This window comes from Apteryx mantelli, chromosome 20 (assembly GCF_036417845.1).
Source record: "Apteryx mantelli isolate bAptMan1 chromosome 20, bAptMan1.hap1, whole genome shotgun sequence".
NCBI lineage: Eukaryota > Metazoa > Chordata > Aves > Apterygiformes > Apterygidae > Apteryx > Apteryx mantelli.
The window spans coordinates 5,680,955-5,698,824 of record NC_089997.1 but is presented as its reverse complement, the minus strand read 5'-3'; the positions used below and the strand labels follow the sequence as shown (position 1 = coordinate 5,698,824).

Below are 17,870 nucleotides of genomic sequence, written 5' to 3'. Positions count from 1 at the left end.
TTAACTCTCTGGAAAAAACATATACTCTCCTTTCACCAGTCATGGAGGCCATAAAGGGAAACAAATGCAGTCAGAGAAGTGCCATGGTCCATATTTTCTCTGTTGGCAACTTCCCTCATGATTCTTCTACACAAGAAAGAAAGAAAGAAACAAACAAACAAACAAACAAACAAATGTTCTTTCTCATAGGCTGCCTTGCTGGCAAAAGAGGAATGAGGGACCTGTGGCGCTACATGGAGAAAGGGGAATGGGACAATCGTACATCGCCAGTGAAGTTTATCCTGCTGGGAATGGGGAATGGCTCTTCAGTAAAGACACTGTTCTTCCTTCTCTTGCTCATGATCTACTCAGTGACCCTGGTTGGGAATATCCTCATCGTTGTGCTTGTGGTGGCAGACCAGCATCTGCACACTCCCATGTACTTCTTCCTGGGCAATCTGTCCTCCTTGGAGACCTGCTACAGCTCCACCATCTTGCCCCGGCTGCTGGCCAGCTTCCTGACTGGGGACAGCAGCATCTCTGCTCATGGCTGTATTACACAACTACATTTCTTTTGTGCTTTTGCATCTAGTGAGTGTTACCTCCTGGCGGTCATGTCCTATGATCGGTACTTGGCCATATGCCAGCCCCTGCTCTATTCAAGCCTCATGACCTGGAAAGTCTCTCTATGGCTGACAGCAGCATCTTGGCTAGTGGGATTCCTTAGCTGTACAATAGTCCCTTCTTTCTTATCGCAGTTTAAGTTCTGTGGCCCTAAGAAAATCGACCACTTCTTCTGTGATCTTACCCCATTGCTGGAACTCTCCTACAGTGACACCAGCGTGGTTACAACAGTAAGTTTCATCCTATGTTTCCTTACTCTAGTGTTCCCTTTCCTGTTCACACTGGCCTCCTATGTGTGCATCATAGCTGCCATCCTGAGGATCCCAACCAACATGGGCAGGCAGAAGGCCTTCTCCACCTGCTCCTCTCACCTCACTGTTGTCACTGTTTTCTATGGCACCCTCATCACTGTCTACATGGTGCCCAGAACTCCCCAGCTGAGGCAGCTCAACAAAGTGTTCTCCTTTTTCTACACCATCCTCACGCCCCTGGTCAATCCCCTCATCTACAGCCTGCGGAACAGGGAGGTCAGGGAGGCCCTGAGGAAAGCACTCAGGAAAGCTCTGGCTTTCACCCAGCGCTCACAGCAGTTCTGCACTCCTGCATGAGAAACACTGCTGGTTCTGAAAAGTGATAAAGTCAATGTGGGGAGTAGTGATGTGCTGCATCATATGTATCCCTTGAGAAGACCACAGCACTGAGAATATTGGTGGAAAGCAGATAGGAAGAGAGTATAGATTTCTATCAGCAATTAAATGGATGGTTTAGAAGAGAATGGAAATGCTTCCTTTCTTCATGCTTCATGAGAATTCTTCATGCTTCCTTTACAGAAAAGTAGTATTGCTGTACGTGGGAAAAGTGGTATTGCTGTACGTGGAAAGTGCTGCGGTGTTATCATTTTCTTTTCCTGTGGTAAGAGGAAATTCATCTGGGGTGAAATGTGAGCAAAATCACACAGAATCACAGAACAATTGAGGTCGGGAGAACAGGGAGGGAGATCAGAAGTGGCAGTGCTTTCCTGACTGCAGGTTCCTCAGATGGGAACCATCTCCCTCTGCTGTGAACATTTCCAGGGTAGAGGTCAGTGCCTCAGCCTGCAGCCCTCATCACTCTTCAGTTTAAAGGACATGCACATATTAGTAGAGTTACTCAAACACATGTTGGTGTCTCCTGTAATTTGTGATGGCCTCAAGTTTCCCAGGCATCTGTGGGCTGCTGGCAGTTAGGGGAAATAGTGAAAGGACCTGATGCCACTGGTGCTGCAAGTGGACACTGTAGGCAAACCCCAGGGCATCTGAAAAGTCCCTCAATATCATGGGCAAGAGCACTCACACCTGCAGGCAGGGACTTCAGTGCCAGCCTGTCTGTGATTCTGCCCATGTTGAGTCCGATGGGCACATGCAGTGTCCCTTCAGAGCGCCTCTTTTTGTCTGTGGTCTCTCAAGGGAGCCTGCAGGTCAGCTCAGGTGGAGAAGGCTCCTGGGTCAACAAACAGCCTTTGGTGAGATGAAATGGGGCCCAAAAGCCCAACTCCTACTAATGTCTAAACCACTATGCTCACCACCCATTTCACTACCTGAGGTGGCCCTCAGAGGAGTTGTCAGTGTCTGTGGTGAGACTATCTTTCCTTGGGAGGTCATCAGCAGAGGATCCCTTTCTATCCCATGGCAATCAGGTCAGTAGAGTCAGCAAAGCCAGGCTTTGGCCCTAGGAAGTTGTCAAAGGCCTTTGTAGGCACCTTGCGCGCCTCTCCGTGTTGTCCTGCCCTCTCCTCCCTCTCAGTGCCCATTCTCTATCCTAAAAAAGTCAAAATAGGACATCCCATCTCAGGACCCATGTGTACTGTTCCCGCTGTACTTCTCATCTACCTTCCACTGAAATCATAACTTGAACTTTAGTGGAAGGGCCAGAGGCACTGCTAAAACTAGAGGCAGATACTTTGTGCCCTGATGTTCAGTCTTAATCTCAGTTATGATTAACCATGCCCATGTGCTGGGATTTTTTTCAGGGTGTGGAGATTTTGGACCCCGATTGCAACAAAAGAGCAAAGAGAAAGGTGACTAGTATCAGGGAGCAGTTTTGCTTCTTCTACCTGGTCAATGGCAGGCAGCAAAGGACTTGGACTGGGAAAGCAGCTTAGCTGGAAATGGTGACAGATGGAAACAGATTGCCATTCTCAGATCAGGGGGTAGCACATCTGACACCCAGTCTGTGATAGCTGGTGGGTAGCTACTCTGTCCTTACAGAAGGTGCAAGGACACTGACACTTCCAGAGAGCAATTGCTTTCCCCCTTGCTAGGAGGACTCTGTGGACCAAAATGAACTATGATCACAACGTTCCTCTTTGCATCCACTGGCCATAACAGAAGTGCAGGGGATGCCCTCAGAGGGAGGCATCAACATGGGAGGCATCAACACATGCCTGGGGAGATGTTGCAGGATTCATTTCACCCAAGGGCAGAGGAGCCCAAGTGAGACACTTGAGTCTATGGTGATTGTCAGCTCCTCCTGCCTGCAAGGCTCAGTACCCCTGGAGGTGATTCCCCCTCCATCTGTATGCATCCATCCCATGAGGGGAGAAAACTTGCTCTAAAACTCTGGTTCTTTGGCCAGCTTCCCGAAATTGAAGGCATGGATTCACAGGTGTGTCTTGGATGCCACCACATTCCTTCATAAAGAGATCAATGAGTGGGCAATGAATCGAGGCCCTCCTATGGACATGTCCAGACTGGAGAACAGGAATCTCTCCTTAATTTGCTTCATCTCATTTACATGTTATTTTATACAGGAATTCTCATTTCCTTCTTGTTTTACTGTCATTTCTCCCCAATAAAACTCTCTTTTTTTCCTGCACAGGCTAGGTACTGGGAAGAAATGAATGATCTTCCTTCCTGATATATTGATTTCTTCAGTGAGACCGTTTTTGTGCAGGACTCCCTGGGAGGGAACCAGGATTTAAGGACTGGGGTGGTGGGCATGTTGAGGGAAGAGGCAATGTGGTGGCCTTTTGGGTTCAGGTTTGGGAGAAGAAAGGGGGAATGGTTGTGAAGGTCCCAGGGTGGGGGGCCAATGTTTCACTGAAGGGGAGTTTGTGCCATGCTCAGCATGTTTGGGGTGGTTCCTGGTCTGGGTCAGAGGGCCTGTGCAGCATAGTACACAAAGAGGCACCCAGTATCAGCTGGGAAGAGGGGTCTGTTCAACACCTGGCAAAATGGGGGGATGCTGTTGTGAGAGGGGGAAGGGTCTGTGCAGCACCCAGCAAACCCAGGGGCCCATTCTGGTTCCCTGGGCAGTTCCCCACTCCTGGCCCTGCTCTGATCTCCGTGGGGAAGATCTGGAGCAGGAGCTGCTGGGAGTGACCTATGCAGGGGAGTTGAAGGATGCTCTGCACCAAGTCTGAGATGGGCCCATGCTCACTGCTCCACAAGTGCACCTGCTGAGACCCCAGGGCTATGGGCAAGGACTGCAGAACTGGCTAGAGCTGTTACCCCTGTATCCATTCTTTGGTGTCGGTACCTTTTGTCAATGGGGAGGAAAGCTGTGTCCCCAGCAGAATCCTGGAAGGAGCATAAGTTTGACCACTGAGCCTCCTGACCTTGTCAGTGACCTCACAATATGAGGCCAGTACTGTCTGTTGGGGGACGATTCCCTACTCTTGGTCTTCTTGCCTGATCCAATTCCTGGGAGAACTTCTGCTCTTGCCCATGAGCCAGGAGGTTTCTGACCATCAGATTCCAGCTGGTGATTCAATGGCATGACAAGAGACGAGTGGGGGCACCAGCCCATTGAAGGGAGCACTTGCACATCACATCTCCATAGCTTGCAAGACAGGGGCAGGACATGAAGCCAGGATCTTGGGTGAGGGACTAGCTGTTTTGGCAGGTGGTTGTGCTGTTTGTGTATTTCCTTTGCAATAGAAACTGTTTTATTTTCAAGATGAAAGGGCTCTGGCTATAGGGTGAGACCTTCCTCCTTCAGGGGTGGGTTCAAGGCCAGATGATCCCAAAGCCTTTGCCATGGAGGTTTAATACTGCACCAGTGGCTTCCCCTTTCCAGAGGGCTTTTGGCCTTCAGGAGGTGTTAAAACATTGGCAGTAAAAGGTTGAACAAGGAAGCAGCTGACTCATTGCTGAATGGATCAGGTGGCCCAGTTCCAGTGAACACAGAGGAGGGCAAGGTACTCAGTGCCTTCTTTCCCTCCATCTGCATCAATAAATTCCCCCAGGCCTCCCTGATCAGGGAAAACTTTCAAGGAGGTGAAGAACAACGAGCAATGGATGAGGGTCGAGTCAGGGGTTACTTATGAGAATGTGACCCCTACAAGTCCCTGAGTCCCTTGCTGGGGAGGAAATGCCTCTTCCTCTCCCAGACCATTGGGGGAGGCTGGAGGGACGAGCTCAGGCGGTATGGGCTTGCTAAAGCCAGGACCGTGTCAGAAACACAGCTGTCTGCAGGGAGGTGAGGTGAACCCCACTCATGGATCTCTCCTAGCTGCCAAGTGGGGGTGAGGGCCAGCTGCTCCCTCGCTGCCATCGAGACCCCAAGGCCAGGCAGGCACAAGTGAAATAGGGGCTCAGACCACCACCAGCAAGACCCTGAGGCCAGCTGGCTCTGAGAGACACAGGAGCTCAGGCCACTGCTGTCAAGACCCTGAGGCCAAATGGGCATGAGGGACATGGGGGCTCAGACCACCACCAGCAAGAACCCAGGCTCAGGCGGGTGCAAGGGACATGGGGGCTCAGGCCATCCCTGCAGCGCTGAGGATATCACTCAGAAGCTAGAGTTAGGAAAGGGCACTGTGGGGAGAAGAGCTCTGGGCCAGGCCAGACTGTCAGGAGGAGTCGCAGGGGCAAGGCCCTGCACTGCCATGGGCAAGGCTTCAAGGTGCTCAGAGCAGCAGTGGCGATGGCACAAGCTCGTGGTTGGGGTGGAGTCCCCAGGCAAGGCTGATTAGGGCCAGTAAGGTCTATCAGTGCCCTCAGGGTCCTGACACCCTTGCCCCACAACCCAAACTCCTAAAATAGCCACTACCCCTAACGCCAAATCTATACCTTCTACCTAACCTTTGCCCACACCCTATTGTCCTTAACCCTAAACCGAAACTCACTTTAACCTTAAACCTAAAACTCAGCCTTACATGACCATAGCCTAAACCTTACACTGTGTTAAAATTATCTATTCTCTTTTGTTTGTTCACGGGCACTGATAATGAGCAGCAGGAGTCAGATTTCTAAGTTTTGCTAGCAATAAGGTGTCTCTTGGCAAGGAGCACAAGGAGGACCTCGAGCAGCTTTTTGTTACAACTTTTAAGCAATAGTAAGCTGTTACATATTCAATACTTTACTTTACACCAGCAACCAGATCTATCCACAATTCTTAGTTCTACCAATCCCCTTGCCATGTTATGTTATGAGATAGTCCCGTGCCAGCCTTAAATGGTCCATTTTAAAATTATTCATTAGCTAATTTTGCACCTCTTCTGGTGTTATCTTTGAAAAACTTAGTTGAACCATGCATGAGACACAACAAGAAAAAGAAAAATTCCAACTGCCAGAATTAACATTAAAATTATTAAAACACGCCTGGTTCACCCTCACAGATCTGGTAGCCATGACCACAACCACGACCAATCTGTTGCTAGGCTATTACACAGAGACTGCTCTTTGGCTATTTGATGGAAGGTATCAATGTGTCATTGAATGACAGTTACATCATATTTGATTTGTTTTGATTTGATTGCATAAAAACAATAGGTGATGTTTACCAGCACACACACTCCTCCAATTGCTATTACCAGGGCTAAGTTGACCATTACTCCCCAAGATATATGTGCCATTTGAAGAAGAAATATTATAGTATCTTTGACAGTGCGTACCATTTATGCTGCAAGTAAGGTTCCAAGTGGGCAATTTCCCTTGCTCAGTGTTATTTAAAATTACCAGGTTATTCTTACCAGTCCATGCAGTTTCTATGTCAGAATTATTGCTGGCCCTTGAACAGTCCAATTGAAACCTTGCTTGTGTATAATTATACTGTAGTGTGTAGTCACAGTTAGTTGTTTCTCCTACCCAAATTGTGAGGTTTCCGCGAGGCACGATGACACACCATGGAGCTTTATCATATGAATGTGCCTTAAAGGGTTGCTGCCAAAAATCTGGCACCCTAGAGTGTAAATATGTCAAATTGGACTGATAGCAGCCCAAACCAGAAACAGGCTCTTCTAGACAACCAAAATCGGTGCCCAGGGATTGAGGGTGGCGTAGGCAGCATCAACATTCTGACACGTTCCCCACTTGTGAGACCCTAGTCATAAATTGTACAATGCGATTATTTTCCCAGCGTAGGGTTAAACTTGTAATAGCTATAAAAGATTGAAATGACCCCAAAATCACATTTAAACACATAGCACAAAATAATTACAGAGTGTAACCAATAAACACAGTTCCCCTTGAATAAGTTTTCCTGGTGTTGCATGGGTACTCTCACTTCTGCAGTAGATGCTCAAGGAGCTGGAATGTCCTCTGAGGAGGTCGCAGTGCTGGGGGCCGCCTTTACTTGGGAGTGATGAATCCATTTTTTTTTACCTGCAACCTTAAGAGCAGAATAAGGGCACAATAACACCTGTACAGGACCCTCCCATTTTGGTTGTAGCATGTGTTTGGCTTTATCAGTTTTTGCCATAATATAATCACCCAGTCGATACAGATGAAGGTAATCTCCTAAAGGCAGAGGTTGGGTAATTACAGCTGCATATCTCTTATTCCTGAAACTATTCTGCAGATACATAACATAGTGGGTGACAGCTTCATCTCCTGCCAAAAGGCTTTTATGTGCTGGGACAAAAGTTCCTGGGATCCTACCTGGTCTGCCAAGCAAAATTTCAAAGGGGGTCAACCCATGGCTTGGGCACGGGCATCATCTTAATTCCCACAAGGCTAATGGCAATGCTTCTGTCCACTTTAATTGAGTCTCCCTACAAATTTTGTTTAACTTCATTTTCAGTGTGCGATTCATTCTTTCTACCTGCCCTGAAGATTGAGGATGATAAGGTGTATGTAGTCTTCTTTGAATTCCTAATGTTTCATATATTGCTTTTAGTATTTCAGCAGTAAAATGAGCTCCTTTATCAGAATTTATTTCCTCCGGTACCCCAAAGCGTAGTTTGATATCTTTCAGTAAAGCTTTCACTACCACTGGGCTGTAGCCTTCCTGGCTGGGAATGCTTCCACCCAACCGGACAATCGATCAACTATGACTAGTAAATGTTTCTGTCCTTTTCTTGGGGGCATGTTTGCAAAACCTATTTGTAATTTCTGAAACTGCATCCAAGCCCAAGGGCGCCCTCCTTTTATTTTAGCTTCTATCTTTGATTTAGCATTGTAGTTTGCACATATTAAACACCCTTTCGTTATTTGTAAGATTGCTTGAGTCAAAGCCAGTGCTGCCCATGACTGGGAAATTTGGTTCTCTGAATAAGACATCCCCCCGTGTGTCCATCCATGGAGTTCTCTTACTACTGGTATCAGCATAATCTTAGGGAGCAACCGTTTTCCCTGCAAAAAACATATCCCATTTTTTTGTTCTGCTCCAAAATGCTTCCATCCTTCTACCTCTTCCTTGGGTGTTCCTTGGTGTTCTTTCTCCAGTTCTTCCGTAGTTTCAATCATTACCATTTCTTTTCATGGCTCCAGTTGGTAGACAGTGGTTGTAGGGCAGCTGCTTTTGCTGTGGCATCAGCAAGGTTATTTCCCATAGTTATATCCAAAGTGTCTCGTTGGTGAGCCCTCTGATACAGGACTGCTAACTGCAGAGATTTTTCCAAAGTCCTTAATAACTCTAAAATCTGATCTCAGTGGGCTACTTGATGCCCTGCTGATGTCAAAACCCCTTTTTCTGTCCAAATTATTCCCACTGCAAATACCACTCCCAAAGCATATTTGGAGTCCCTATAGATATTAGCAGTCTTATTCGTGGCTATAATACATGCTCGGGTTAAGGCTATCAGTTCCGCCGCCTGAGTCCCAAAATGTCCTGGAAGGGATCCTGCTTCCAGCACTATTTATTGCAGAGTTACTGCATACCCAGCAACCCTTCGACCCTTTTCATAGTATGACAGTCCATCACAGAACAATATTAAATCTGGATTGTGCAGGGACTCTTCTTTCACAGTAGGCAGAACAGTTGGCCTCAAATCTATTGTTTCCAAGCAATTGTGAAATAATTTTTCTTTGGGTTGCAGTATTTCTGGTAACAGAGTAGCTGGGTTTAGCCTATCACACTGTTCTAACACCACATTTGGTTCAGTGAGCAAAACTAGCTCATACTGATAAGCTATCACACACCAGTGCTGGGTAGTTTTCTGAACTAGCACATTGCTTGTGATTCTCTTTTGTTCATTCAGATATTACACAAAGGGCTTTCCATAGTCCAGTAAAGCTAGAGAGGGAGCCTCCATAACTGCCTGCTTTAACTCTTAAATGCTTTTCCACTTCTGGAGTCCACACCATTAAATCTGGTTCATTATCCTTTGTTAACTGTGTTAATACCTTTGCTTTTTCACTAAATCCGGGTATCCAATACCTATTAAATCCTATTGCACCTAAAAAGGCCCTAACCTGCCTTTTCATCTGAAGGACTAGTATTTCCTGGGTTGCTTGTATTCACTCCGATGAGATCAGTCTCTCTCCTGAGCAAATTATCATTCCCAAATAATTAACTTGTTGCTGGCACAACTGCCTTTTGGCAAGTGAGACTTTATGTCCCTTTTCCTCTAGGGCACACAACAATGTTTTAATATCTGGCTAACAAACATCACAATCAGTACTCACAATCAACAAGTCATCTACATATTGTATCAGGTTTTTGACAGCATAATCGTTTGTAAATCTCTTTTCAATATTCTCGAAAACAGTGTGGGAGAACCCATGGATCCTTGTGGCAGTCTGGTCCATGCATACTGCTGTGCTTTCCAAGTAAAGGCAAAGAGGAACTGTGAATCTTCATGTACTGGTATCGTAAAGAAAGCTGCCATTCGATCCAAAACAGTAACACAGCTTGCATCTGAGGGAATTTCCGTAAGGACTTGGGTCGGATCAGGGACCACAGAGTGTGGTAGATCCACTATTCTATTAATTGCTTGCAAATCTTGTACAAAGCGGTATACCAGTTTCCCATTTGGGTCCAATTCTGGTTTCTTCACAGGCAATACAGGGGAGGGGAAGTACATTGTACTATAATTCCGTTCTTAATCAAATCAGCAATCATAGTCTCAATTCCCTGTTCAGCCTCCCAGGAAAGGGGGTGCTGTTTCACACCCATTCCTGCTCTTCTGGTCTCTCTTCCTCTTTGACCTCATCCTCTCCCATTTATTCCCCTTCCTTTCACCTTTGGAATTCCTCCCAATGCTACTGCTGCCAACATACTCACTTCCTCCCGCTTTCGCCTTTCCTTCTCCTTCCTTTCTTTTTCTGATCTTTCATCATATATGAAAGTTGCTAATGATAGTATCTTCTGTAAATCCTCTCCCTGCCACCCTGGAGCATGTTTTCTGAAATACTCATGGATATCTGGTGCTGCTTGCTGGACCAATACACTCACTACCAGCCTTTCATTAACATTTTCCACAGACATCCCTCAATAGCATAATAGGGCTTGTCATGAGCGATTCCAAAAAATTTCTCGGGTGTTCCTCAGACTTTTGCTAATGATAGTACCTTTTCTGAGATAACACCCATTTGCTCTGAAGTTCTTATTGCTAAAACTAGATTTTGGCTTGCCGTTTCGGATGCTGCCTGATCATTTGTATTATTGTAATCCCAATTTTGATCTACTTGTGGTCAAGGTTGTTGATTATCATCTCAGTCTGCCAATATCTGTTCTCTATCCCCTGGCTGAACTATCTGTTGTAACAATACTAAAACATCCCCCCAACAAGGGTGATGTCCATCTGCTCTTGTAGAAGACAGTCGAGCTGCCTTTTCCAGATCTTCCCGCACCCAGGGCATTTGCTGTGCCTATTGAATTAGATTTCCCAGAGACCATGGCTGATAAACATAGGCATGCAGTATCGGTGGGGGGAGCTGCTGGCCCTGTCCTGCTGGTATCCCCACAGCTGGGTTAGGCATCACAGCTCCAATCACAGAAGTTTGCAAAATGACAGATTAGTTTCCCAAGGGAAGCAATGGGTGTAGGTCAGTAGTTTGAGCAGAAGTGGATTCAGGTGCTCTTCTGGTGTTACCTTTGAACAGCTTTTGTACTGCTGGCTGGATTAAACTGGTTTCTTTGCAGTTCTTCAACTTTGTATGAAAAACAGGGCTAAGGCAAGGTCAGATAAGATGTTCTGCTTGCAGGGTGCACGACCTTGCATGTTCTTTCTGCCAAACTAGAGTAGAGTGGAAATTTCCTTAACAGAATTAAACTTCACCCAGATGCTTTCATCGTAAGCAATAGAGCCAAAGGAAGACAAGGTATTCTGGGGTTTTCTTCCTGTTCCAGAGAGAAGTGCATTTTTCCTGAAAGGGTTGTCTGCTAAAATACAGGGAGAGCACTAGAAGTAAGAAGCAGCAGCGATCCTAAACACCGCTGCTGGGAAGAAGGGTCACAGGGTTAGAATCCTTCACATTTATTCATTTCCCCAAAGTACATCTCTGTCTCATGGTTGCAGAGTGTCTTTGTTTTGAGTGGAGGAATGCAGAAAAATCCCATTTTGGCCTTGCTGCTCTCTCAGGGGTTAGCATGAAGCAGTGCTGGGGTCAAGGCCCTGCTCCTGGCAGGAATCAGTTATCTACACGCAAGTGCCTGGTGCCTTCCGGACCCCCTGTAGCAACCAAGGGCTCTACATGGGGCTGTCAGACATGACACAGGCCCTGCTGCCCTCCAGGTCTCAATGGAGTGGCCAATTCATGGATGACTATTGGCATTGGTATTGTCATGGGCAGCTGAATCGACCCTTTACTAATGGTAAAGGGAGCTTGCCAGTGAACATGGAGACACCTAAGACAGGATTCATTTGCTAAAAGGCAGTGCCTAGCATCATTTTTGGTGCTGGAGGTGGGTATCTGTCAGATCCTTCAGCAGTCCCTCCAGAAGGTGATGTTTGACTGTCAGTTCTGCCAGCCCCATTTGGTGTCTCAAACACCACAGGGTGGTTTGAATGCCTGTATTTAGGCAGTGTCATCCAACCCCTAGGTGTTAGTCTCTCCAAGACTGGTAAAATGACTCCCAGCCTGAAACGCAAATCTTCTCCATGGATGCATGTGTTACCATCTCCTAAGCTCCACCAAGGTGGTTTTGAAGACATGAATCCTAATAGATTTTGGGTGCCCTAGGAAACATTTCTGGATGCTTGGTCTTGCAAGAGAGGTCCAGCAATCCAATGGTAAGAGTTCCAGGATGTTAAAAGTTACTAGATCTGGAAACCTGACAGAGGTGAGGCTGCCACAGTTCCTTGTGCCCAGGTCCAGGCAGTAGCAAGGCTGAGCTTCCATCCCCAGTAGGCACATATGCACACATAGACACAAAACACATTTACGGACCTACACGGCTGGCCACAGGAGAACAGAGACAGAAACACTCAACACTCACACAAACACAAACAGCACCAGCAGCCTCATCCTGTTCCCATCTCTGGCTGATCAGGATGAAAGCTGGTAAATGGAAAATATATACCTATACATACAAATATATCATAAGGATCCCTCCTGTAGCTGGTCTTAGATCTGCAGTCTATCCAGGAGCCGGCCGCTGGGTCCCCCTGCCTCCCCAGTTGCCTCACACACAGATACACACACAAACAGATGAGTTTCTCTGCTACAGAATCACAGAATCACTGAGGTTGAAAAGCACCCTGCTACCACCTCTTGTATGCTTCCTTGTCATGCCTGAGTTTAGTCAGGAGCTCCTTGTTCATCCTTGCAGGCCTCCTGCCACCTTTGCTTGACTTCCTGCATGTCAGAGTGGAACATTCTTGAGCTTGAAGAGGGCATCCTTGAAAATCAAGAAGCTCTCCTTGACCCTTCTTCTCTCCAGGGCTGTATCCCATGGGGTTCTTCTAAGCAGGTCCATCAACCTGCCAGAGTCTGGTCTCCTGAAGTCCAGGGCTGTGATCCTGCTATTTGCCTTGTTCCCCCCTCTCAGGATCCTGAAATCCACCACCTCATGCTTGCTGCAGCCAAAGCTGCCCCTGACTTTTACATTCCCAACCAACTCTTGTTTGTAAGCATGAGGTACTTCACCAGCTCCTCAATCACCTGTGTCAGGAAGGTATCATCAATGTGCTCCAGAAACCTCCTGCATTGCTTGTGCCCTGCTGTGTTGTCCCTCCAGCAGATATCAGGGTGGTTCAAGTCCCCCTGTGAGGACCAGGGCCTCTGAACATGAGGCTTCTTCCAATTGTCTGAAGAAGGCCTCACCTACTTCTTCCTGATCAGGTGGTCTGTAGCAGACACCCACCACAACATCGCCCATGTGGGTCTCCCTCTAATCCTGACCCGTCAGCTCTTACCTGCTCATCATCCCTCCTGAGGCAGAGCTCCCTGCATTCCCACTGCTCTCTCACATAAAGGGCAACTTCCCCTCCTGGTCCAGAATTATGGCTCTTCCCGTACCAGAAATCCAGACCCCACAGTTTCTCCTGTAGCTGGTTTGGACCACCTGGTCCCTCCAGCAGCCAACTCACAGACCCTCTGGGCTCTCCAATATCCAGCCCAGACTTATGGCCTCTCTGATAACTGGATCCCAAGCCTCTTATCCTATTTGCTGGCTAGTCTGGCTTGACATTCCCTAGTGATTACACACACTGACATACACACCCACACAACGTGCACACACTCCAGTCCCTCCAGCTGCTGGCATCCCAGGCAGATGGGTCTCTATGACTCGTAATCCCCAATCCAGCGGCTGGCACTGAGACCTCCTTACATACACATGCACACAGAATAGAGAGCCCCCTCACCCCAGAAAATGGAATTTAATAAGAAGACAGAAGAAGCTGGGGTGATCAGGTGCTTTTAGCCCCTCAGAACACCTTAATCCCTCCCTTTCCTGCCTTTGGTCCTTCCCTAAACACCCCATTGTAAGTCTTGCGCAATCCCAAAATGGTCTTCCCGCCATCCCAGAATGAATCTTATACACCCGTAAGCAGTAACCCCCATCCTCAGTCTGGTAGGCCATCCTGAGAGGCTTTCCTGTTGACCTATATGGGTGGGTCTCAGACACAGATATGTTGGACCTGTCTCCTAATGGATGTTTCTCCCCTGGAGTTTTTCATCATTTCTCTGAAAACAGGGTGATTTATGTCCTAGAAATGCCAATTTTTCATCCTTCTTTCTTATGGAAGTGTGGGGGTTTAGGTCAAATTAAAATGCTTATTGGGGTATGTGTGAAACCAAGCAGGCCAAGGGCATCCCACCTGACCATGACTGAGTCCTGAGGACATCAAGTCCACAGAGCATTTCCTGGCACTGATCATACCTGATACGGGCCATAGCATGTGTACATCTATCTTGATGACCCAGTAAGCCCTTTCCAGGCCTGTCTGTGTCCCGTCCCTCCCCAAAAGATGTGTCACACATTCAAGATCCAAGATCTAAAAGGAATTAAAGAGACAGAAGTGAAAGCCAGGCAGACAATAACAGTATTTTAAAATTTAAACCTCAACGAACATATCAAGCAACAATTGTACACTGAGATTAAAGACATCCTGCAGGATTTTCTTGTCCATCATCTAGGGCATCTTTCGATGCATCCAGTTATCTGGAGGATTTTTCAGATCCCCTCCAGTGTGCTGTAATCACAGTAAAGTGATCCTCCAGAGGGTAGAATTAGTGTCACATCACGCCAGACATTGAACGTCTCAGATCATGGTCTGAGCTCACTTTGCCATCATCAGAGAGACTGGAAGATGATCCACCTCCTTCTGAGGGAGATGCTGAAATGATCCCAATGAATCAGTCTGGCTCCCTTTTCTACCAGTGGTCAGTAAGTCAGTTCAGAAAAGATGTTGTTTTAGATCCTTGTTCCTCCCTGATCTCCTTTCCTAAACATTCCTTAGTTAGTTTTGTATAGTCCCACAAGCACCTCTCAAATATCCAAAATCTTCATGTCTTGTTTCCTCCTTCTTATCAGTTACAAAGCCCAAGTTGGCCTTCTCCAAAGCTATGCCTGTAGTTTCTTCATGGCCTGTCAGTTAGTGACTGGAGACTTTTGGTCTTGTCATTGTCGCTGTTATGCTTGTCTGTCAGGTTTGTGTCTGCGGGTTTTGTTAAGTACTTCGCCTTTACTTATTATCTGTTTTGCACTGTAAAGGTCTGTGATCAGATAACCTTAATGAAGCAGATGCTCTCACATACCACATACCCTTCCATCAGCCAGACAAGCGTATCAATCATCAGTCTGCTGACAGAGGACTGCTCCCTTTTTCCATTCTCCTCTCTGTTTTCCTATGCTTGTTCTTCCTTATTCACCTTGATCTCATCCTTTTCCTGCCTTTGGCCCTTCACTGGAACATCCCAGCATAAGCTTTGTGCACTCTCACAAGCCCCATAAAACATCCCAGAACAAGATCTACACAGTCCCACAAATCTCCTCCAATATCACTCAAGGAGTTTGCTCTTTCCCAAGAGACCCTGGATAATTTTGTCTCCTTGTGATCAACTACAGAGTAGTGCTGGACCCTCTGCAGGGCTACACTGGCAATGTTCCCTCAATGCCCATCCATCAATGATCCAGGAGCTCTGGTCTTTGTTATTTACTGCTCGGTACTTTGGAGGGCTGGGTTGGTATTCATGGAGACCTCAAATGCTGCCGATTTGGGATGGCAGGAGCCTCCTGGAATTCAGCCAAGGAAAGGACAGAGTCCTGGAGCTGGGGTGGAATAACCCCAATAGCCCCATATCAAAGGTGGGCTGGGGACTAACTGGTGAGACAGCAGCTTTGCAGAAGAGGACCTGGGGCTCTTGGTGAGGAAGCTGAAGAAGATTCAGCAGTGTGCCCTGGTGGCAAACACCATCAACCAAGATGTGACTCCCAAGGTCCCATACTGCAGACAGATAAAGGAGTTGAGATGTGTGGGGAACCTGGCCCCTAAGCCCACCCTTGCCCTAAATTCTGGAGGACCTTGGTAAAAGCTTTCCATCGGGAAGGAGGGCAGGGGAGGGAAGCCTGATCTTCCAAGGGTGAAGGAACTAGGATGGGAGATGGTTGTCCCCATCTCCCTATGAGAAGCTAATGGGCAAAGAGCAGAGCTGCAGCTGGAGCCAGAGGTGCACAGCTAGAGTGGGGGCTTCCTGATCCCTCAGTGTATGGGGAAGGGAAGGATGTGGGGGAGGGAGACCCAGGTGTCGCTCGCACCTCTTTTTTATCCCTCAGCAACACAAACTGCCTCCCCCGCCACACCCCAGCTTCTCCACCTCCTCTTGCAGCAGGAGAAAGCACAGCTCCTCACCCAGACCACCCAGCTGCTGCATCCCTAGCTGGTCCCTGAGGCCATGCCAGGCCAGAGGAAGGAAGAGAGGTGTGATGGGATTAACCCAACTGAACCCCCGTATAGAAGGGCACATTTTTTCTCAGGACTCCAGAGAAAGGGGACATGCACTGCAGGCTGACATGCCAGCTTTTACCCTGGAAATGTGCAAGGCTGAGGGAGAGGGCTCCCATCCCAGTGACCCACAATGAGAAAGATCCCCCACACACACTTGTCCATAGAAGGTACTCCTATGTCATCCCAAATTTCTTTCTTCTAAATTCCCAGAAAAAGAAGACTTAGACACTTCACCACATGTAAGACCACCATGCTCAAAGAAAAAGCTAACGGATGACATTTTTAACCTTCTCTTCTAAATAACAACATTTGTCTCCAATGACCTTTCCCCTTCATCCCCTTGTCACTCAACAAGCAGGCTCAATGCCAGGCACTTCTAAAGAGGTCCCCTGCACCTAGTGCTTGACTTTGCAAAAGAGCTGGAAGGAATTTGCGCCCAATGTCAGTCGACTAGCATGAGCTCTGGATGCCACCCAAATCTCTCCTGAGCACCCTCCTCAAGGCTTCTCTGACCTCCCTGTTCCGCAGGCTGTAGATGAGGGGATTGACCAGGGGCGTGAGGACAGTGAAGAAAAAGGAGAACACTTTTCTGAGCTGCCTCAGAGGGGCTGTTCTGGGCATCAGGTAGACAATGATGAGGGTGCCATAGAAAACAGTGACAACGGTGAGGTGAGAGGAGCAGGTGGAGAAGGCCTTCTGCCTGCCCACACTGGATGGGATCCTCAGGATGGCAGCTATGATGCACATATAGGAGGCCAGTGTGAACAGGAAGGGGAAGATTAAATCCAAGAAAGACAGGATGAAAGTTACTATTTTAACCACCCTGGTGTCACTGCAGGAGAGTTCCAGCAATGGGGTAAAATCACATAAAAAGTGGTCAATAGCCTTGGGGCCACAGAACTTTAACCTTGATAAGAAGACCGTGACTATTATAGAAAACACCAAACCACCTAGCCAAGATACTGCTGCCAGCTGGAAACAGACCTTCCAGCTCATGAGGCTTGCATAGAGCAGGGGCTGGCATATGGCCAAGTATCGATCATAGGCCATGGCTGCCAGCAGGAAACACTCAGTAGCTGCAAAAGACCCAAAGAAACAGAGCTGAGCCATACAGCCAGAAGCAGAGATGGTCCTTTCCCCTGTAAAGAGGCTGGCCAGCAGCCGAGGCAGGATGGTGGAGCTGTAGCAGGTCTCCAAGGAGGACAGATTGCCCAGGAAGAAGTACATGGGGGTGTGCAGATGCTGGTCTGCCACCACAAGAACAACAATGAGGCTGTTCCCAACCACAGTCACAAAGTAGATCAAGAGCGAGAGGAGGAAGAGTGGTGTTTGGAGTGTTGGGACACCATTCCCCATTCCCAGCAAGAGGAACTTGTTTGGTAATGTCCAGTTGTTCCCTTCTCCTTTATCCATATGATGTTGTTTGTCTTTTTTTCTGCACTTTCCACAACGTGGACCTGTGGGAAATGATACGTATTTTGGCATTTACTTTCAGGAAGAGTCAGGAAGAACACTGCTGGCACCAAAAAATGAAACCTATATTCTTTTGCTCACTGTGAACGGGATAAAGAGAGAATGTGCATTAGCTGGCATTTTCACAGCCTCCTTTCCTATTCCTTTTTCTTTTTTTTTTTCCAGTAGGACCCAGTATATGGGGTGTGGAAAGAGATCCTTCTGGATCACCATTGCAGTGCTGGAAAGCACTGTGTGTCAAACTCCAGAGGAAAAA

At 47.4% G+C, this 17,870-nt stretch overlaps 2 protein-coding genes across 2 annotated transcripts; one reads left to right on the top strand and one right to left on the bottom strand.

Moving 5' to 3' along the window:
* The first annotated feature begins 233 nt into the window (after positions 1-233).
* On the top strand, positions 234-1,211 carry LOC136993728 (olfactory receptor 6B1-like). The gene has a single exon (XM_067308672.1). It carries the CDS (start codon positions 234-236, stop codon positions 1,209-1,211), a length of 978 nt encoding a protein of 325 aa, XP_067164773.1.
* Positions 1,212-16,591: 15,380 nt separating this feature from the next.
* On the bottom strand, positions 16,592-17,554 carry LOC136993847 (olfactory receptor 5AP2-like). Its single transcript, XM_067308795.1, has one exon. It carries the CDS (start codon positions 17,552-17,554, stop codon positions 16,592-16,594), a length of 963 nt encoding a protein of 320 aa, XP_067164896.1.
* Positions 17,555-17,870: the final 316 nt, after the last annotated feature.